Raw genomic sequence first — 20,280 nt, forward strand, 5'->3', positions numbered from 1 at the left:
AAATTGGAGTGGCTACAAATGAAAAATGGCAAGAAGTAAAAGTAATCTCATGAAATGAAATTACTTTACTTGTATGAGATCCCAAAAACACCCGGACACCAAGATGATCAAAAGGTTCCAAAATCCTGGATTCATGTTAACACTACTAAGTAAATTACGGATAAACGACTACTTACAAGAAAAAGATAGAGGTGGTAGTGAGTGAAGATTATTAATTAATATTGGCTAGTTAATGCTATAAATTTATGGGTATATTATAAATCGATACAGTGGAGAATTTTTCAACGATCATCTGAGGCTTTCTTAATTGCCGGGGAAAAAGAGGATAAATTGAAGTTTATCTTGACATGACTTTCGGACTCACTTTCATATTGAGAATTCGAAGCCGAGGTGGCCAAATTCTTTTCATGACGGGGATCATCAAAATCAAAAATCATTGAACTATTGCTGGTAGAATTTTCATGGGTTCCAGAACCGAAATCCTTGTTGAAATATGGCTCAATCAAATAATCCTTCAGTAACATAGAATACTTCTCACAATCATTGTCATTATTCTCATCATGATTATTCTCATCATGATTATAGTCATCTTTTTCTATTATATTAGAAATATCAGACTCCTCGTTATAAGTTGAATTGAATGAAAATTCTTCGAAATAAAAAGAATTGATTTTTTCTCTTGCTTTTTGGAACCTTGTTTTCTTTGGAGTAACCGCTTCAATGGTGGAATTACTATTACTATCACTATTCGTCTTTCCTTCCAATTTCATATTTGCCAAACTTTCTTTTGCCTGGCTGTATTTCTGATAATATTCATGATTTTGGAACGCCAACACGGTGAATTTGTGTTTGATTTGTTCTAAATCTCCATTGGTTGACCGAAGCTCATTCTTTAGGTAATTGATCTCTTCTTTAGCTGCATTGAGCTGCTTTATGGTATCTGATAATTGGACTTCTTGGTCATCGTTTTTGCTCCGTAATTCATCTATTAGGGTATCTTTGGCTTTATTTGATGCTGTATGTTGTTTGGTCAATACATAGTTTTCTTTCACCAATTCGTCTATCCTGTCTGTATGATTCTTATTCTCAACTTCAAGTGCGTCAATCTCTAATCTTGAACTAGTTAAATCTTCAGCCATTTGCTGGACACGACTTTTCTGTTCGTTATTCAAATCGTGAATTTTACCTTCCAATAGCTGGTTTCTACCTTTCAAGAAAGCATTCTCGTCGCATAAAGTTTGGCATCTATAAACAATCTTCTCTAATATCTGTGATTTGTCCGAGGTATTTATATCCATTGATTTGATAAAATTGTTAACAACACTGGATGATGAGGAAACTGTCATCACGCTTGGCCAAGAAGATCCCGGGGTACTGGTGGTCAGATTACTATTGGAGATGATACTAGAATTCTTGGAATTTGTTGGAGAATTATAGTTGCTAGAAGATATGGAGTTGTGTTGTTGTTTATGCGGGAATGATTGGGATCTAATTGGACCATTGGAATGCTGTCTATTTCGTTTATCAACCATACTTTGGTGTCTAATATTTGGACCTTCAGTCGGAGGTGGCGGTGGAGGAGGGGTAGGTGGAAGGGGAGGAGACGAAGTAGGAGAATGAGAAGACGACGAGGGAGGAAGCCTGTCAACTTTGGCGGCAGTGAACGATTCAACTAATGGTGAAGTACTAACCTTCTTTTTTGTAGAAGCAGAATATCCGGTATTTCTAAGGGAAATTGGTGATGGTGGTGAAGATGATTTCTGAATCATTGATAATCTTCTAAATGCAACTGTGGATTCATTTTCAGGTAAGGTGGCCATAGTACTGGCATGCGATGGTGTGATAGATAAATTTGAACTTTCACGAACATGAGTTAATCCTTCAACTGTACTTTGTGGTGATCTAGTATTAATTGAGGCAGGACTGTGAGTTGAAAATCTGTGATTTCTTGAGGTGGTTGGAGACACTGAGTTTCTAGAGACTTGTTTTCCATGATTCAGCATTGTCGGCGATGGTGCTAGCTTTAATTCTCTATTCCTGAACCCTAATTTGAAATTGAAAGATGAGCTTCTATTAAAATTGAAACCGGAGGTGGAGGAATTTCTGGCCCTTGGAAATGGGGAAATTAGCCTTAACGCTGAATTGATTGAGTTCAAGTTACCATAAGGATCAAGATTCAATAATATCATCATTTTATTGTTTGGACTCGCAATATAATCACTCAATAACAACCTTGATAGTTTATCACTTCGTAAATGGTACTTTTCTTTAGTTTTATTTTTGCTTTTGTTCAAAATTGCCAACACCCTGCAGAGATCAGTCAATGATTGATCATTAGAATTATTTTCCGAAAAACTAGTTCTACTACCCAGATTAGAAGAAAGTCTGGTTCTTTCCAAGCTAGATGCCATAGAGAATGTCAATCTAGAAGTCTTAATTTTTATTTGTTTTCCTGGGACTGAATCATGAGTCAATATTCCTTTTGTGGCGGAATTGAATGCTGATTTTTTCTTGGTGGTTGTTTTAGAAGAGGTATCGATAGCATGGACATTGACCAGGACAAATAAATGGGACCTCGCTGACTGACTTATTGGCAAGACGTTACTATTTTTCAACCCAGAATTGATCAATAGCATTGCTTGCTCGAATGAAGATACCGACATTGTGAAAATATTTGAAGGTTTTGTTTTGCCATCTTTGGCATCATCAAAAATTTCGGTTGATTTATGGACTTGTTTTTTGATTTGTTTTTTCAAAAAGGTATAGTCTTTTGTGAGCTCGAGCAAGTCGTGGACGGAATCGTTGTAAATTTCATACATGCTGATTGAAATAATACGTTTTGTGTTATTGTTGTTGGTATCATCACTGCGATTGTCACGATCACTTGGTTGTTCTGCTATTGGTTTAGGTTTATTCGAAGAAGACTTCTTTGGGTCCTCAACAATATCATTAGCATTAAGGAGTAATCCACCATAATGTGACCCTAATATTTCATGGTAAACAGCACTGTCGAAGTCTGGGCCATTAATTTGCTCTATTTTTTGGAAAATATTTTTCAAAGAAAGACCCAACAAACCGTTGGAACTCTTGCCGAATAACGAATGTGTCTTCCCGCAATTTGGAGGCCCAAAGTTGAAAAATGTTGTGTCATTGTGTAGACCAATTAAATCATGTATTGATTGTTCAAGCACTTCTTGGTATATTTGATTTATGGAAACTTGCTCGTTGAAAACTTTGTCGAAGGAAAATACTGAGCTATCAGTTGATAGGGGCTGCTGTTGTTGTTGTTGTTGTTGTTGTGTTTTTGTATATGAGGTTGGCCTGTTGCCAGGTTTGGTATTGTTTTCATTATTGGAAACCACATCGATGGAATTTTCTTTGATCTGTGATTCATTCACCACCCTCAAAAGATCCTGGCCTGGCGGTTTTCCAGCTTTGAGCTTGAGGTAAAGTTCAATTTTCGACATTTTTTTTTTCTCTCCTTTCTTTCCTTTCTTCTTTTCTGTAGGTTTTTTGTGATACTGGACAATGTACAGTGATAATCAATGTGAAACAAAACAAATAGAAAAGCAAATCATTTCATCTATCAACAGATGAAGATCAAGTGGGGGATGCATCATGATTATATAAGAGAACGAGAGTGTATATATATATGTCTACATATATCTATACAACTACGCGTGTGAGATGGATTTTTACCTTGAAAGAGGTCCTCAATCCAGATTAAGCTCTGAGACCTGCAGAGTGCTAATCACACTGCTGACGCTCGTCACCTCCGAATTATGCACCACTGTTAAAAGCACAGCTGCACAACAAATTGGACTTTAGCTCTCTGCTGACGAGGCTAGCAAATGAGGAAACATAAGAAATCACTCAGGATTCGGGTATAATTGTTTGGTTAAGGGTGGTGGTTGTCAAGATATATATACCAAATAATCACTCTCAGAATGGTTCAGGTTGAATAAGAAAAAGTAATTATTTTTAGATGTAATTAGATCCCTGTTTTTTTTTTTTTGTTTTTTTTTTTTTTTGGATTATGCTTGATGAGAAAATCGGATCTTCTCCTTTGACAATTGGAAAAAGCACTTTTTTTTGTTTATGTTTTTTTTTTGTTGTTGCAGAGCAACCAGGATTGTTCCTTAAATCTGGAAAACAGAAACAAAGAGACGAACCAAGAACGAAAGGAAACCAGGTAATTATGTCTTTAATTTGTTAAGGATCATCAGGAACTCCCTACAGATTTTCTACCAGGAAGTTTATTGGAGGTAAGGTATTATTTATACAACCATGAATCTGGGTTTTGTCATCAATGTTCTTCATCGGTGTATTCTGTGGACATTGCACTGTACCTGCTTTGTCCACATCCTTGACCGAATCGAATCTGATTTTTCAGTCGATCTCCCTAATCGATCGAACAGGCGAAGATCAAGGGAGATCTATCTCACTTTTCTAAGGTCTTTTTTGTTTCACCAAATGGAAATATTATGATTATCGCTGTGGAAAAGTGAATGAAAACACACTTATTATATTCCTCCACTTACTTAATTGCCCACCCAGTACTTTGTGCAATCGTATTACATAATTTTTTGGTGTTATTTAAGGCACAAATCAATAAGTAAACCATGTTCCACAACCATGCTGGTATCTGCGCGTGTATATACGTATACCAAAGGTCATGGGTACCAATTTACGATCAATTGTTCAACAACCATCAGGATGATACTTTTTCATATTTATTGTGTCATATAGTTAGCTAAGCTTTCATAAAATTTGTATCTCCCCCGCTCCCAGAAGATACTCTTAATTTTGCATCCCATCTTCTTATTTCGTGTAATACACATTTGAGTGAGCTTTATCACTTAATACCTTAATCACTGCGTCGTCGTATGGTTGTGCTTGATTTGCAACATAAGTTGACAATAAAAAAAAAAAAAGTCTAGAACAAATGCAGTGAAACACACGGGAGAGATTTCTCCATAATACTAATAATGCGAGAACAGTCGGTACCAAACAATCCACAATAGTTATTATAATAGCAACAATCGTGTGCGTTTATATTCGATGTAGTAACAATAAAATAATCATAATAATAGGGGCAAGGGAATACTAACAGATAAAAACCCGTAATATCGATATCGGTTTTTCTACGATATCTGGCTTATTAAAGTTTCAGATTCGAAAAACTTTTATTCATCGTCTTTGAAACAAACAGTATAGCCGAAATACAATCAAAAACAAGCATGGTCACTAAATAACGGTATGTCTATTTGATTGGTTCAGCCAGATGTCAAGCTTAACCTTATTTTCTGAATTACCTGATAAGTCCTCTCATTCCACATTCTTATTTCTTTTGACAAATGGCTCTAATCAAAAACATCATGTTCTAGCTTGAAAACAAAAAAAAAGAAAAAGAAAAAAGCGATCTTGGAAAACACGCTAGTAAAATATGCTCTAATGCCCAATTTGTTTAGTGAGATCTATGGCAATTTATCTACTTTTAGACCCACAATGTATCTATCATAATGTCTGGTTTCAACTATTATTTAGTAACAATGCCGAATATTAGAAATGATAACTTCAAAATTAAACAAGAAGCTTAAATATACTTGATGCCAAAAAGCTTAACCAAAAAAAAAAAAAAAAAATAAAGAAAATATTCTGCCAACCAGAGTTTATTCTTAAAATGTCACACACCATTGACACTCAATCATCATTCATATAGGTTCTCTTTGTAAGTAGGAGACTTCTTGGTTGACCAAAAGCCCCCGACCCCTTGCAAGCATTCCGTGCAAGTAAAACGTTTTAGAGGCGCTAGCTAACATTACTTGCTAAAGGTGACCTTGAAGTTTCTCATACCACTTGGATTAATCTAGAGACTTCATTAGACATCCATGGTATTATACAAATCAAATGTTTTACATCTTTGGGCATAAAATAAGTATTACATCGGTCTGAGAATATGCATAAAATCAACATCAATCTCGCAGAACTTGTCACTAATGACACCATTAATGGTACATGATGGTTTTCAAGATATTCTATAGCCACACTGAAAAAAAATGGTTTGGAAAAAAAAAAAAGAGTGTAAGAAATTGAAAAGATGGTATTTTGGTTCTTTTTTACCGGTATGATGCACTGCAAAATGAAGTCTCCTTGATTATTAAAAATGTGTGATATTTCTATTGATAATCCTCTAAAGTCAACAATACTCACAGGGAAGAAAAAACGAGAGAAAAGAGAAAGGAAAAGATGACTAGCTACTATGATGAAATTGGTTCCCTATTTGATCTTACAAATATGCTAATTCATTTTACAATCTACGGGTAACAACACAACCATTCCCATACTAAATCATAAATAATGTCAAAAATGTTGTTCTTATAAGTAGAAAATAAATTGACGAAAGAAAAGAAAACTGAAAAGAAAACAGCACTATTTACACAAAGAGAGAGAAAGATACAAAGAGAAATATGAGACTTCTAAAGCCGCAAACGGATCCACAGGTCGATGCGGAAGTTAGAGTACACACCTATCAGCCAATAGGTAGAACTTTCCAAAGTATGAATATGAATGTATATCCAAAGAGAGAGATAAAAGAGGGTATTAAACAAAAAGGCAAAACAACAAATCACAAATCAATAAATATGAGCTCATAAAAAAATTCTCTCTAGCGCCTTCTTCTCAATAAAGAAGCCAAGACGGTCGCACCAATGGCAACAGTACCAGCAATAATTCCAACACCAATCAAGCTTTCTTTGGAAATTCTGTCTTCCACCATTCTCTTCAAGGCAATAGCTTGCGCATTATCAGGCTCGTGATTAACCAAGGCTTCGGCGTATCTTCTAGAATCTGAGTAGTCTCCCAATTTATACGTTCCTATGGCCAAATAATATAGACACTCCCTTCTCCTTTGTGGAGAGTCTTTAAACACTTCAGTAAGGATTTTAACCCCAAGTTTTTGTTCTTCTTTGAGATCTGATTTTATGAGACCCCAGGCATAATTGAACTTTGACTGAACTGAGGCCATCTCACCTTCGCTTATGACCTGTTGATTTAAAATCTCTAATTGTTCCGCGGATAACGGACTTCAAAAATAATTAGTTAATTGTTCTCAAATAACAATAATATTCGTGTACATTACATATAATAGTCTTAACTTACTCGTAGGCATCTGCTAGGGCTGTAGAACAATCATGTTAGTATGGATCTCTATCTCTGAGAGTACAAATATAAAAGTAGCACAAAACCATTTCCATTCTGAAAAAAATACGAAAACATACCAGGCAAGTAATTCACAGAGTCTTTTTTCGTCATTATCGAATAAAAACTGGATATTTGCGGGCAATTCAAAGATATATATCCACATTGCCTACTGCTATAACAACATCAAATCAGAAGACCACTTTTTTTTGCCTCTCTCCCAAGTTTTGGCGCACGGGGCTTCAAACGTTTTTGTGTCAACATGTGAAGGTCCAAAACTCGTTCTCCAACTATCCGATTATAGATTTGCCTATAACCAAGTGAGCAAAGCATGTCGGCTTTCCTTTGTCGTAAGTCAATCACACAATATATGATCTTGTAAATAGTTTTGAAGCTTAGCAAATGTAACTATATGCCGAAAGGAAATGATGATGTATGCATTATTGGATTACTTTTTTTTTTCTTTTGAGTTCCCTTACCACAAACAAAAAGTTCCTTTATCTTTCTTTCCTCATTGCTGTCATCATTGACCACCTTTTTTTCCTCCCAAAACAAAGCGGAGAGGGTATTTCAGTGCTCTTGCCATATTAATTTGCTAAAATCGTCATCTGATTTAGTGGCCAGTGAAAACCCTTTGAATATCTTTCTTATACTTTATCAGATTGATCAATTGAACTTACAAAAAATAAAAGAGGTAATATTTGCCCTTAATACCAATAACAATTCAACAAAACAACAACGCCTCTCACGAGAATATCTTAAAGTCACTTCTAGGTGAGTGAAATAAAAATGCACTCAAGTCCCCGCTCTATTTTCTCGACTTTATCCACCACGGACTATTATAATGGCCACAAGTCCTGCTGGAAAAGAAAAACTCGATTTAAAAAGCTTAACTCTAGAGCATCAGGAATTTTTGACGTTTTCAAACGTCACAGAAAGAATTATCCCAAAGACCCGATTATTTTATCACCAAATTCTTCCAACTTTTCCGAAGATTCATATTCCAAATCCAACAAAGACTCTTCTTCAAACAATGAATTGTGCGATTCGGATTCAGTGTCAAACCAAAATCCCGTCAATATTCACCAGAATATTCAATTTTGCTCAGAACTCATAGATCAGTTATTTTTTGATAGTGATGATGAGGATTTGAACATTTATGATTTCGAGCCAATAGCGGATCTCTTGGAAGATTCCGATAACTCTTCCAACCCATTTGCTTTCTTTTCTCCGGCTATTTCAAAAGGGAAGCTTCGCTCAAGTCAACGAAAAATTAGAGAACAAGGCTGGCTTAGCTTAGGGTATAAAAAAAAAGAAAATAATACATCGCCAATCTCAATCTCAAACTATATTACAAGCACTAGACGCAATGCGTTCAGTAATGAAAGAGAGCCGAAAAGAGTATTAGAAAGATCATGGAGAAGAAAATTCGCACAAGATTCGAGAATACTTCATTCTTTAAAAAGCTCTTTAAATGAGGGTAAAGAGAACCCTCATAGAAAAAAAACAAATAACGAAAATCTTCCAATTCATTGCGAGAATGATATGGAACAATCTGAAGATAAAAAATATAGCTGCTACGAGACCTTCAAAAGTGTGCCTCAAAAAATAGATAAAATTGTTCTATTAGGAACTAAAAGCTCAGATATTGTCACTGAAGAGTTTGGAATTAAGCCAGAATCTGATATTTTTTCTGAAATAACTCGGGTAGGATCTACATTTACCAATTTTTCTTCCGTGAATGAGTCTTCGATAAATGATCCAGACGTTGTAATGAAATTCTGTGACAAAATGGCTGGTAGTAATATTTCAGATCAAGAATGTAATTCCAAGATGAGCAAAAGCAGTAACTTCCATCAGTTTTTGAAAAATGATGAAGATTTAGACTCTATTTTATCAGTAGCCAGTGAAGGAACGGCAGCATCAAGCATTCCGTTAACTTTTTTTGAAGATACTATCGATGATAGTTCAATTTCAAGTGAGAAAAATAAGTCAGAAGGAAGTCCTTATTCAAATTCCAAGGTCTTTGATTTGATGAAAAGCGTTTTGGGCAAAATCAATTTATCGGCAACAAGTACGAGTCCAAGTCCTCCAAATCAAGGCATTAATGAGATTTCAATGATCGTTGATGTTCCAACGTTTAGAAATTGTAATGACGACATTCGGAATATTGCTGATAATTTGAATGAGGGAACTATCAGACATGAAGATATAGACACGGTTTTTGGGACAGCAAACAATTTCAGTTCAAGTGCTCAGTCAACCAGTTCAATTTCACAAATTGATATTTTGTTACAAGAATCTGTTTTCTTTGGTCAGAAGAAAAAAGTCAAGAAGAGCACTTCCATTCAATTCAATAATACTTCCCAATTGTTAATTTATGATGAAGATGAATATGAAGATATGACAAAAAGTATTAGAAAGAGAAATACAAAGACTTCATCCTCGTCATCTTTAAATTTGAAATCCGGCTCGACGTTAATCATGAACCACGAAAAACCAGTAACTACAATATTAAAAAATAAAAAGAATGTTAATAAAGAAAGAGAAAAAAGCAGGGCAATGGATTGCGATGATATTAGTGTTGAACATTTTTTTATGTGTTTTGAAGAACATGAGAAGCTGAGATTAAGCAATGAATCAAAATTAAGTGATGAGAGGAAAAGACAAATTTACAAGTACTTTCAAGATTTCAAAGAGAGAAAGAATATATAATGAAACATTCATAACAGCATTATTACATCTTTACCTTTCTTTTTTTTGTGATTTATAGATTTATTGGTACTAATAATATTTTTCATTCCTTATATCCATTAACAATTTAGCTCACAGATCTTGCTGAAAGAAAAGATTTAAAAAAAGAACAAAAAAACTCAAAATTAAAGAAGCTTTAAATGATACAAAGAATGTCCTTCATATTTAAGCGGAAAAAAGAGAAAAGTATAAAAACACAAAAGAAGATAGACATATAATGAATAAATTATGACATACCACTGTCTAGCAAATATTAGAAGAATGAATGACCAAAACAAAAACGAAAGCAATCACTTATGCAACTTGCTCCAATACGTATCAAACTCGGTTTCACAGGATTTTCTAATTTGACAGTCTTTCAAGATAACAGCCAAATCACCCTTCTTATAAAAGATATCATTGTTTTCATCGGTATTCTCAACCACACTATGGGATGAAGCAATTGTTCTAGCGGGTATTAACCCAGTTCTCGATAGGATAACTGGGTGCCACTGTAAAATATGCATCAAAGCGCTGGCCTCTTTGAGTGGGAAATTATTATAGTTTCTGTATAATTTGTCAGACCAGAATTCCAACAAAGCTCTTCCATATAAATCATTAACCATGATGAAAGAGTTAGTGTTAAGACCTCTTTCATCTTGGGTGATCAAGAACTTGACATTTTCCGGCTTGGTATTTTTGTAAGTATGTATGGCACCACTTGGAGGAACAACTGGACGGTCTTTCAATAATAATGGGTTCAATTTTTCTGGAGTCAATAATGTTTGAATGATATCGGCGTCATAATTCACAATAACACCATCTTGATTAAGATACCAAAAGTATTTGGACTCTGGGAAGGCGTGCATGGCGGCTCTCAATATGAGAAGTCTGACCCAGCTATTATCATTTTTATCTTCGCTGACACTTGGGAAAAATTCTTGAGTCCATCTAACGTAGATACCATAGTGTCTTGCTTGGGCATAATCAACTCTGTTTTGCACAATTTTCGTGAGATGATTCAATTCATATTTTTCAAAATCAATATCAGTCACAATGACCACTTCTGGAGATTTTCTATTTTTGTGGTCGAAAACCAATTTACCAGTGTTCTTGAATGCTTCTCTGACGTTTCTGGTTTGATCTTCGAGGGTGTCCTTTGCAGTTTCCTCGAGAGCTGGAGCTTGATCGTAGATAGCTTTTTTGTCAATTCCATTATGGGCGACTGGGAATAACAAGCTAACACCAAGTTGTTTCAATAATGGAGCGTGTTCAACTGGTGGGAAAATGAGGGTTCTTGTGGTCAATGTTTCGTCATTGTATAACCCGTGAGCTTCTGGTAATTTTCTTGAATCCAAATTGAAGAAAGCAGATGAACTCTCGCGGAATAATAAGTAATAGAGGGTGAAGAGGAATATTATAATTGAAATAAACTTCTTATTTCTTTGGAGCTTTGCAAATATCGAAATCCCTCCCGCTTTGGGCTTGAAATTCTTTTGAGGAAAGGCCAAATGCATGATGATAATAATAAACCAAACAAATCTTTGAATGAACAAATAAAATACGAGAATTAAGGTTTTAACGGACTGATCTGAGGAGCTGAAAGAAAAAAGAAGGGTCAGTACAGTGAATATTAAATTATGATATGATCTTGATTATAGTTCCTTGCCCCAAACAGATCATTCAAACGTGTGCCTGTTTTTCATCCTTGTGGTGATTTACTTTGTGTGTGTTTTCTTTTTTTTTTTCTGAATCAGTCACGTGATGTTGGAGCAAAAAATAGAATACCGGTGCGGTATCCCGTGCCGTTCCGTGGAGGTCCAAAAAAAGGAGGTGCGGACCAGGGTATCTGTAACCAGTGGGCCGCCAATGACAAATAGGGAATTATAAAGTCAGGCAAAGGTAAAAAAAAAAAAAAATGAGAGTGAAAATATGAAGAAGGCCTACAGCTTATACACATAACGTAACGCTACTTAATACTATCAATATATAACTCAAAATGTCTGGCGGTCACGGCGGTAAAACTTATATGGGATGGTGGGGTAACATCGGTATGTTTAATATCATTGTATTCTTTGTTGGTTGAGTAGTCGTCTCGTATGGGTTATAGGTTATAATAATACTAACGTTCACACAAACAGGTTCCCCAAAGCAAAAGGGTGTCACCACTTACACTGTTTCTCCATTTGCCCAAAGACCTTTGGCTCACGTTGCCCACAACGCTGTCTTCAACACCTTCAGAAGAATCAAGTCTCAAGCTTTGTACATCATCATTCCATGCTCCATGGTCTGGTACGTCTGGGCTAATGCCAGAGACTACAATGAATACTTGTACACTAAGGCTGGTAGAGAAGAATTGGAAAGAGTCAATGTTTAAATTATCCTTGAAATACTTACAGCCATGCTTTTTACAATCCTATCCCTTCTAAATGTTCCAAACTCAATGCATTTCCGTATATAATGATTGTGTGGATTCTCATATATCACATCGTTTGTTAAACTCTATCAAAAACCACCATCTGCATTTAATGGATATTCGTTAATATACTATTTTCATCTACGTTGTCACAATATTTGATCGTTTTGTAAATTGAATTGGTGAAGTAACTTTCTTCTTTTTTTTATCTGATGCAATTTGCAAATGTAATTTAGTGATCTGATAGCTAGTTTTTATAAATTACTGTATGTTGTCATCTGTTTATAATTATTCTTTGTTTTCTGATATTACTATCTGTGGTTTAGCCAAATCTCTAGGTGGTTTGCTATATCAAATCAAGATGATAAGTGTGATTTAATTATACAGGGTGTCAGACCCTGTATGGTTGCCCATGAAAAGACAAGCGGCAAAAGTTATTGATAGCCACGAAGCATCGGTCATCAGCTGAAGATACTTAATTATCTACGATAATAACATAAATAATAACTGATTAAAGATGAAGCAATTACCGATGTTGAGGATTCCTTTGAAGGAAACAGAATCTGTCGATTGGGAGCAGGCCATTAAACAATATCTTCTCACAGTTTATGGTAGTTGGAATGACTTTTCTGAGGAGACTGCGGAATTCAATAAGTTGAGAGAGGAGATGAGTGGTTGTAACCAAGATAGTGTAGGGTTAGGTTTTTATTTGCGCTATTACACTGAATTGGAGTTGTTGGAGATGAGAATTTCCCCTAAAGAAGGTGGTGGGGTCCATGCTCAGTTTAATTGGTCTGATTCATTTAATAAAAGCGCAAAGGTATCTCAACATTCTATCGCTTTTGAAAAGGCATCAGTATTGTTCAATTTAGGTGCTCTTTTTTCAGTTATAGCGGATAATCAATATAATGACCACGAGACTGATGAAGATGTTGAAAATAGTACCCAAAACTTCAAGAACGCTCTATCAAACTACCAAAATGCCGCCGGGGTATTCCAATTTGTATCTGAGAATTTCCTTCATGCCCCAAGCAACGATATGAATCAAACTACAGTTAAGTTTTTGGCCAAATTGATGCTAGCTCAGGCTCAGGAAGTTTTCGCTCTAAATTTAGTGATTAATCAGCCAGACAACGGGAAGTACTCCTTGTTGGCCAAATTATTCCAATCCGCAGCTAATCTCTACAAGGCGTCCCATGAATTATTGTCCACTTTAATTAGTGATAATATTTGGTTCACTTCTCACCAGAATTGGAGTAATATTGTCAAAATTAAGAGACATTACTTTGAAGCTCTTGCCAATTATTATCAATCATTGGTTTTCTCAAACTCAAACAAATTTGGAGAGGCCATTGGTTATATGAAAAGCTGTTCTGACTCCTTGAATGATGCAAAAGCTGTTCCTTTGACAGCTTTCTCGTCTAGTGATGACACTAAGCAAAACTTTGTTCAATTGGTTAAAGCGGAATCTATCAAAGACCTTGTGGAAAAAGTCGCAAAAGAATTGGTGGCATTGGAGAGGGATAACGATTATATTTATCATGATTCTATTCCACAAAAATTCAATTTGAACGCTATCAAAGCAATGGACGCTGTGAGACCCACCAAATTGGAATCTATTTTCAGCTCCCCTACTATCAAGTACAAGTCAGCCAAGAACTTGTTTCAAAGAATAGTTCCTTTAAAGGTCCATGAATATAATTCTATTTATTCTGAAGAAAAGGCTAAAAGATTAAGAACTCTTGATGAAAAAATTGAGGTCTCCAATGAATCTGTGAATTCCTTCTGTGAATATTGGAATTTACCGAAATCGGTAAATGACATAAAGGCTATTATTAAAGATGATGATAGTGGTGGTGCTTTGGACTTTGATGGGGAATTTAAGGAGTTTTATAAGCACAAGTTGAAGCCGTTGAGTAAAGAAATTCAAATGGAGTCTGAAATAAATTTTCAAAATTTTCAAAAAGAGAGGATGAATTCTCTTGATATTATTTCCAGGTGCGAAGGTTTATTGAGATCTGATGAGCAAAAATACAACGAGAATAAGTTGAAATATGGGGCCTCGTGGTCCCAGACAGATTCGTTATTGGCGTCCATGGAAATCAAGAATGATTTAATTAAAGTTAAGAGAAACTTGATTCAAACTGAGTCATCAGATCGACAAATGGCTGAAAGTTTTGCCAAAATTGAACCATTGTATAAGTTGTTAAGAAATGCCTCAGCCTTCAAAAAAGAGTTGAGAGATTACTTTTTTACCAATAGTAGTTCAGCTGACAAGGCAGCCTCATTACTTGATCTTAATTCAAATTCTTTATTAGACATCGACGACCAGTCTTCATCTGATGCCAGAGATTTGATTGGCACTATCGAAGCTGATTTGAGCGCTTTGGCCCATTTGCAAAAAGAGATGGGATTGATGTTTAGTGAATACAAACTTACAATCCATGAAGATGATATTTCTGATGTTTTGGTTATGAATAAAGACATGCCAGAGAATCAAATTAAGGAGGTTTTATTTGCCAAAGAGCTTGAGAAATTTGAACATTATGAACTTCGAATTGAAAAAATCATTCAAAAACGTAATTCGATCATGAATTCTATTAAAGTTAATATTGGTGCATTGAATAGTAATTCTACAGTCAAAGATAAGAAGCAAGAGTTTTCTAAGAAACAAGGAAAAAAGCTCCAAATGTACGAAACTCTCAAGGATTTTGAAAGTCGATACAGAGCAGTGAACACTGGCGTTAGTAATGGTATAAAATTCTATGATGAATTGAAAAGATTTTTGAATCAACTAGAATCACAGGCTACTTCTTTTGTGTCTGCCAGAAATGAGGAATCCAGGAAGTTGCAAGGGTTTAGCAGCGCACCAAAATCATCATCTGATGACCTCAATGAAAGATTGGCTAGATTGAACTTGAGTACTTCAACAGCTGGACCTCCGACTACAACTACTACCAGTAATAACATTTATTCTTCGGATATTGCTAACCAGAATAGATATTCTTCCGTCTCTAGTACCTCTTGGAGTCAATCGCCATTAATCCCAAAAAAATCAAGCATTTCGATGAGCACTCCTGAATCCTCCTATTATCAACAAAACCTTCCACTTCCTCAAGATATAAAGCAACAATATACTCCGCATTCACTTCTGCAACAGCCTTCATCAAACCAAAGCTTATCAATGTTATACGGGTCTTATAGTAGCCAACCACCAGCGTTGCCTCCAAAACAAGCCCCTTCTAGGTATGAACAAGCCCCTTCTAGATATGAACAAGCCCCACCTTTACCATCCCAACCTGTATCTTACCAACAATCGCAACAACAAGACAACTCTGGAATGCAAAACTCGCAGGCTGGTATCCCATTCTACAATAGCCCTTCAAATTATGATTCTAACATGTATTCTATGTTCAGCGATCAAAACAAATGAGGTTCTAATTTCCTATGTATTTTTTTCTGTTTCATTTTACTGATGGTATCTCCCATTGCTTTTTTCTGCCTACCTTCATTATGGCCCATCAATTCCTGTATCACCTTTTTTTTTTCTGATTGTTTTGATCTTCATTCGCGCTACATGATAAAATAAACTGCTTTTTTTTCAATTAAAAAATATATTATAATTCATGTTTAGCAAGCAAGCTTCTATGAATAAGTTATAAAATACCGACAGTACAAGCTACATAATTGTAGTCCTTGTAATAATTAGCAAAATAAGTGTAGGGTAGTGCCGCTACCAGCAGGGAGTTGAAATCACGAAAATAGTAAGGAAAAAGAAACAAAATATAGTCAAAAAAAAATGTGAAGTTCACATTCATCAACCAATGATCATTAAGAGAATTAAATTTATTTACCAGCTTGTTTCTTCTTTTGACTGGTAGAGTTCTTTGGCAAATCTTTGATAAATGGCAAGAATTCTGGTTCACCTGGGATGTACTTTCTCAAAACTTCTGGAACAATGATACCGTCTTCAGTTTGATAGTTTTCCAAAATACAACACAAAGCTCTTTCAGTGGCACACAAGGTGGAGTTCAAGCAGTGAACGTATTCCTTCTTGGCACTAGCAGCCTTCTTGACACCACTTCTGATTTCCAAGTTTCTGGATTGGTAATCGGTACAGTTAGAACAAGAAACCAATTCCTTGTATTCCTTTTGGAATGGGAACCAAGCTTCCAAATCGTATTTCTTAGCAGCAGCGTTGTTCAATTCACCAGAAACGATACCAACAACTCTGTATGGCAAACCCAAGGATTGGTAGAACTCCTCGGAGTTACCGATCATTCTGTCGAATTCTTCCCAAGAGTTTTCTGGTTCAGTCAAGACAAATTGTTCAATCTTTTCAAAAGCGTGAACTCTGAAAATACCCCAGGCATCCTTACCGTGGGAACCGGCTTCTCTTCTGAAACAAGAAGAGTAACCAGCGTATCTGATTGGCAATTGTTCAGCTGGAGATTCAAACCATTCACCAGCATGGTAGGCAGAAATAGGCTGTTCAGAGGTAGCGATCAAGTATTTTTCATCATCACCATCCAAAACCTTGTATAATTCTTCATCGAAGTCGGATAATTGGGCGGTCTTAGCCATGACATCTTTGTTCATCATAACTGGGGCTTGCAAACAAGTGTAGTTTTTCTTAGCCAAGAAAGACAAACCATAGTTGATCATAGCTTGGTTCAAGAAAACACCGGCATTTCTCAAGAAGAAACCACGGTGACCAACGATACGGGCACCACGTTCTGGGTCATAACCATCCAAACGCAACAAAACTTCGTGGTGTGATAAAGCAGCAGGCTTCCCAGTAGCAGTAGCGAGATCACCAACTTCTTCAACGCCCTTTGGCAACCAAGTTCTAACCAACTCGTTATTTTCTTCATCGTTAGAAACGACAACAGACTTGTGAACAATGTTACCGACTTGGTTGACCTTCCATCTCAATTGTTTGTCAACGTCTTGTTCTTTCTTAGTTAATTCAGCCTTTTCTTTAACGAGGGTATCCTTGACAGCCATCAATTCAGCTGGGTCTTCCTTGGCCTTGAACTTCATACCGATTTCCTTTTGTACCTTATTGAGCTCCTTGTTCTTGGCATCCAAATCAAATCTAACGGTGGTCCAGTACTTGTATTCTTCAATAATTTCATCAACAAGCTCAACAGAGTCCCCACGAGCCTTTTGAGAAGTTCTGATGATTTCAGGGTTACCACCCTTTTCTTCGATAAAATCAATGATATCCAACATTTTATAATTAGCTATTTATTAAATAAGCAAGAGAAGATCTTGTCTAGTTTTTGTTCCTTTATCTAGGGGGAATGGATGGAAGGGTTTATAAATTTTTTTTGAAACGTCAACTTCCCTTAATTTCTCATCGTCCATCGTTGAAATTTTTTTGTTCTGCGCACGCCGAAGTGCGATAATAGGGTAAATCACGAAATTTCCCCAACATGACCGACGTTGATATATCACAAAATCAAAGTTATACATAATTAATGATATTTTTATCACGGAAAACTAGCTTTTTAAATCACTGGAGCGTTCTTAATTAAATTATGGCGGCACAATTGGCAGCAAAACTAGACTCGCTTTTAAACGAGCATAATATCAACATTCTCCAGAAAGACCTGTTACTAAAACAGCACCTCTCTACCTGCTCATCCCATTCAAGATGTATTTGCAAGGACTCGAACTATTTGTGGAAATTGAAGAAATATTTTGATGGATCAAATAATACTGAGTGGTTGGATTACATAATAACTGAAGGAAAAGATGAGCGCTATTACCCAACATTTATGGCAAGCCTAGAGAACTTAGACACAAATCCAACATTGCATAGTCATGAAGATAATGGAGACTTCTCGCAGTATGTTTTTGGTGGTCCCAACTTGTCTAATGCATGTAAAGAAACCAATATGGGAAGAATAATCATACAACAGAAACATGATTCCCAGCACTTATTACTCGGTATTGATGAGTCATTTGATGAAAAGAAGTTTATCAATGAGGTTCTAAAAGATTTTGATGCATTTTCAGGCAAGAAAAAGCGAAAAGTGGAACGTCTTAAGACAATAGTTCTCAGCGATGAACTGGTTGATCAAAAGAAGTTGGATAAAGAAGAAAAACACAAAAACACGAATGTTGTAATGGACAATATAAACATGTTTTTGGAACCATCAAATGACAAGTCGAAAAAAAGCATTTTACTGAATAGCAAATCAGAGATAAATTTCAGTCAAGTATTGAACGGACACAGTGACTGTCAATCTGGGAAGGAAAATAAAACTAAAAAAGGGTCACGAAACTTTTCTTCTCATAATTCATTTTCAGATTTAGCATTTCCTAAACTTAAATTCAAAAGGAAGAAAAGCCAAATGAAGGACTATCGTCAATAAGCCAACCTAGTGTAGAGAAACATATTGTGAAAAAAAAATGAGAGAACTTTCAAATTGAAAAAAACGACCTCGGTGAGGATCGAACTCACGATCTTGCGATTAACAGTCGCACGCCTTAACCAGCTTGGCCACGAAGTCAGATGACTAAATGATTTCGGAGAATAATAGATTGCATTGTAATAGTGGTGTTACCCGGCCATTGACATTGAAAATACTTAGTATTTGATTTGATTTGGCAGAGGTTCTAAATAACATGTAAGTCGGACTCATGAGCCGGTCTATGAGAATAATTATTAGATCACTTTGATATTACCCAGAGCACACTGTTAGATAGGACGGTTGAGGGGTAGGCTAGTTGCTAGCGCACTCATTAATGGTCAACATGAACTATTTCAGATCTTGTTGTTTGGGAAGATGAGAGCTCTCGAGAAAGCGTCATGCTCTTTTGTATCTTCAATACAAATTTATGACCATCATTGCTCTGTTGAGATATCATGATGAACCCTATTTTTCGTCGCATTTTTTTGAAAGATGGTATTTTCCATATATTAAGAATTTTTTAATTTATCGGGACAAATTCTAGAGTATCGTGTGAACCTATATTGGCGTATTAGGATATTATGACATTTGCAATTCGCAAGATTTCGTAAAACTCATTGAAAATCGGAGTGAAGGTAGCTTGAAGCTTGAAGCTGGATTTCTTCTTTCACTAATCATTACCACTAATGTCCTCTCAAGAATGGTTCTAAAACAATGGTCATATGTGCTAGATCATAAATTTGCCTCTGGAACCACAGCTACCTGGGAAAATATATGATAATATCAATTTCTACCATTAATTATTTTACCACCATTTCTTTCTGTTCCTTCAGTTGGCATTCATGCGTGAATGCGCATATTGATTGCAACAACCTTTCCTATTTGGGCCTCAAAATATGACCAACTTTGGTGGAGGGAAAGTTCCCACTGCCGAATATCGTAATAAATTCATCATGGGGGTTCTGCACACCAATATATTTGGAGCATCCACCATGTTTTTATTTAATATCTCACAATCCAATAACTGTCTATTGAAGTAACATATATAAATTTAGAGGTGGTATGACATTAAACAATAAAGCAATTATCAGATTCTTCCATCTTGGATGATTGGACTCCCACCGTTTGCACTAATATCATAAGTAAATCGTTGGAAACTTCGTCTAGTTGTTCCAAATATGAACGTAAACCAGGTCATCCATCACTTTCATATTGTGATGAAACAATTGTGGAGATGGCGATATTTGAATTGTATAATTTCGAAATGCTGGGGACGCTGAAAATATTCATGAGAAAGTGTGATATGCAAGTGTTGAACATGTCAAGTAGATCAGAATGAATGAAGCTTTTTATTTCATTGGCAGCTTACTATTATAAAATAAATAAATAAGAAAAAAAAAATTAGACTGTATTGTTATGAATTTATACCGAGGAATATTCTCCTCACTACAATTTCATCACGGCAATATAATATTGAGAATAAATGCTTGGGGTCTTACAGAAAACTAC

General features: G+C 35.7%; 9 protein-coding genes across 9 annotated transcripts; 5 read left to right on the forward strand and 4 right to left on the reverse strand. All coding sequences in view use genetic code 12, as the record gives it.

Moving 5' to 3' along the window:
* Positions 1 to 281: 281 nt before the first annotated feature.
* On the reverse strand, positions 282 to 3,467 carry DASC09_045180 (uncharacterized protein; the record flags this gene model as incomplete). The annotated part of the gene is made up of 1 exon (XM_064998117.1): positions 282 to 3,467. The coding sequence occupies one exon, from the start codon at positions 3,465 to 3,467 to the stop codon at positions 282 to 284; it is 3,186 nt and encodes a 1,061-aa protein (XP_064854189.1).
* A 3,200-nt stretch (positions 3,468 to 6,667) lies between these two features.
* FIS1 (Fis1p) lies at positions 6,668 to 7,314 on the reverse strand (the record flags this gene model as incomplete). Its single annotated transcript, XM_064998118.1, has 3 exons — positions 6,668 to 7,085; positions 7,162 to 7,180; positions 7,281 to 7,314. The coding sequence occupies 3 exons, from the start codon at positions 7,312 to 7,314 to the stop codon at positions 6,668 to 6,670; spliced, it is 471 nt and encodes a 156-aa protein (XP_064854190.1).
* Positions 7,315 to 7,989: 675 nt separating this feature from the next.
* DASC09_045200 (protein phosphatase regulator GIP1) lies at positions 7,990 to 9,915 on the forward strand (the record flags this gene model as incomplete). Its single annotated transcript, XM_064998119.1, has 1 exon — positions 7,990 to 9,915. One exon carries the CDS (start codon positions 7,990 to 7,992, stop codon positions 9,913 to 9,915), a length of 1,926 nt encoding a protein of 641 aa, XP_064854191.1.
* Positions 9,916 to 10,244: 329 nt separating this feature from the next.
* On the reverse strand, positions 10,245 to 11,450 carry MNN11 (alpha-1,6-mannosyltransferase; the record flags this gene model as incomplete). The annotated part of the gene is made up of 1 exon (XM_064998120.1): positions 10,245 to 11,450. One exon carries the CDS (start codon positions 11,448 to 11,450, stop codon positions 10,245 to 10,247), a length of 1,206 nt encoding a protein of 401 aa, XP_064854192.1.
* Positions 11,451 to 11,932: 482 nt separating this feature from the next.
* QCR8 (ubiquinol--cytochrome-c reductase subunit 8) lies at positions 11,933 to 12,310 on the forward strand (the record flags this gene model as incomplete). The annotated part of the gene is made up of 2 exons (XM_064998121.1): positions 11,933 to 11,984; positions 12,075 to 12,310. The coding sequence occupies 2 exons, from the start codon at positions 11,933 to 11,935 to the stop codon at positions 12,308 to 12,310; spliced, it is 288 nt and encodes a 95-aa protein (XP_064854193.1).
* A 556-nt stretch (positions 12,311 to 12,866) lies between these two features.
* BRO1 (Bro1p) lies at positions 12,867 to 15,782 on the forward strand (the record flags this gene model as incomplete). Its single annotated transcript, XM_064998122.1, has 1 exon — positions 12,867 to 15,782. One exon carries the CDS (start codon positions 12,867 to 12,869, stop codon positions 15,780 to 15,782), a length of 2,916 nt encoding a protein of 971 aa, XP_064854194.1.
* A 413-nt stretch (positions 15,783 to 16,195) lies between these two features.
* Positions 16,196 to 17,584, reverse strand: SES1 (serine--tRNA ligase SES1; the record flags this gene model as incomplete). The annotated part of the gene is made up of 1 exon (XM_064998123.1): positions 16,196 to 17,584. One exon carries the CDS (start codon positions 17,582 to 17,584, stop codon positions 16,196 to 16,198), a length of 1,389 nt encoding a protein of 462 aa, XP_064854195.1.
* A 308-nt stretch (positions 17,585 to 17,892) lies between these two features.
* On the forward strand, positions 17,893 to 18,732 carry DASC09_045250 (uncharacterized protein; the record flags this gene model as incomplete). Its single annotated transcript, XM_064998124.1, has 1 exon — positions 17,893 to 18,732. One exon carries the CDS (start codon positions 17,893 to 17,895, stop codon positions 18,730 to 18,732), a length of 840 nt encoding a protein of 279 aa, XP_064854196.1.
* Positions 18,733 to 19,667: 935 nt separating this feature from the next.
* DASC09_045260 (uncharacterized protein) lies at positions 19,668 to 20,110 on the forward strand (the record flags this gene model as incomplete). Its single annotated transcript, XM_064998125.1, has 2 exons — positions 19,668 to 19,710; positions 19,863 to 20,110. 2 exons carry the CDS (start codon positions 19,668 to 19,670, stop codon positions 20,108 to 20,110), a joined length of 291 nt encoding a protein of 96 aa, XP_064854197.1.
* Between the last annotated feature and the right edge of the window lie 170 nt (positions 20,111 to 20,280).

This window comes from Saccharomycopsis crataegensis (genome assembly GCF_037102585.1).
Source record: "Saccharomycopsis crataegensis DNA, jcf7180000000084, whole genome shotgun sequence".
Lineage (NCBI taxonomy): Eukaryota > Fungi > Ascomycota > Saccharomycetes > Ascoideales > Saccharomycopsidaceae > Saccharomycopsis > Saccharomycopsis crataegensis.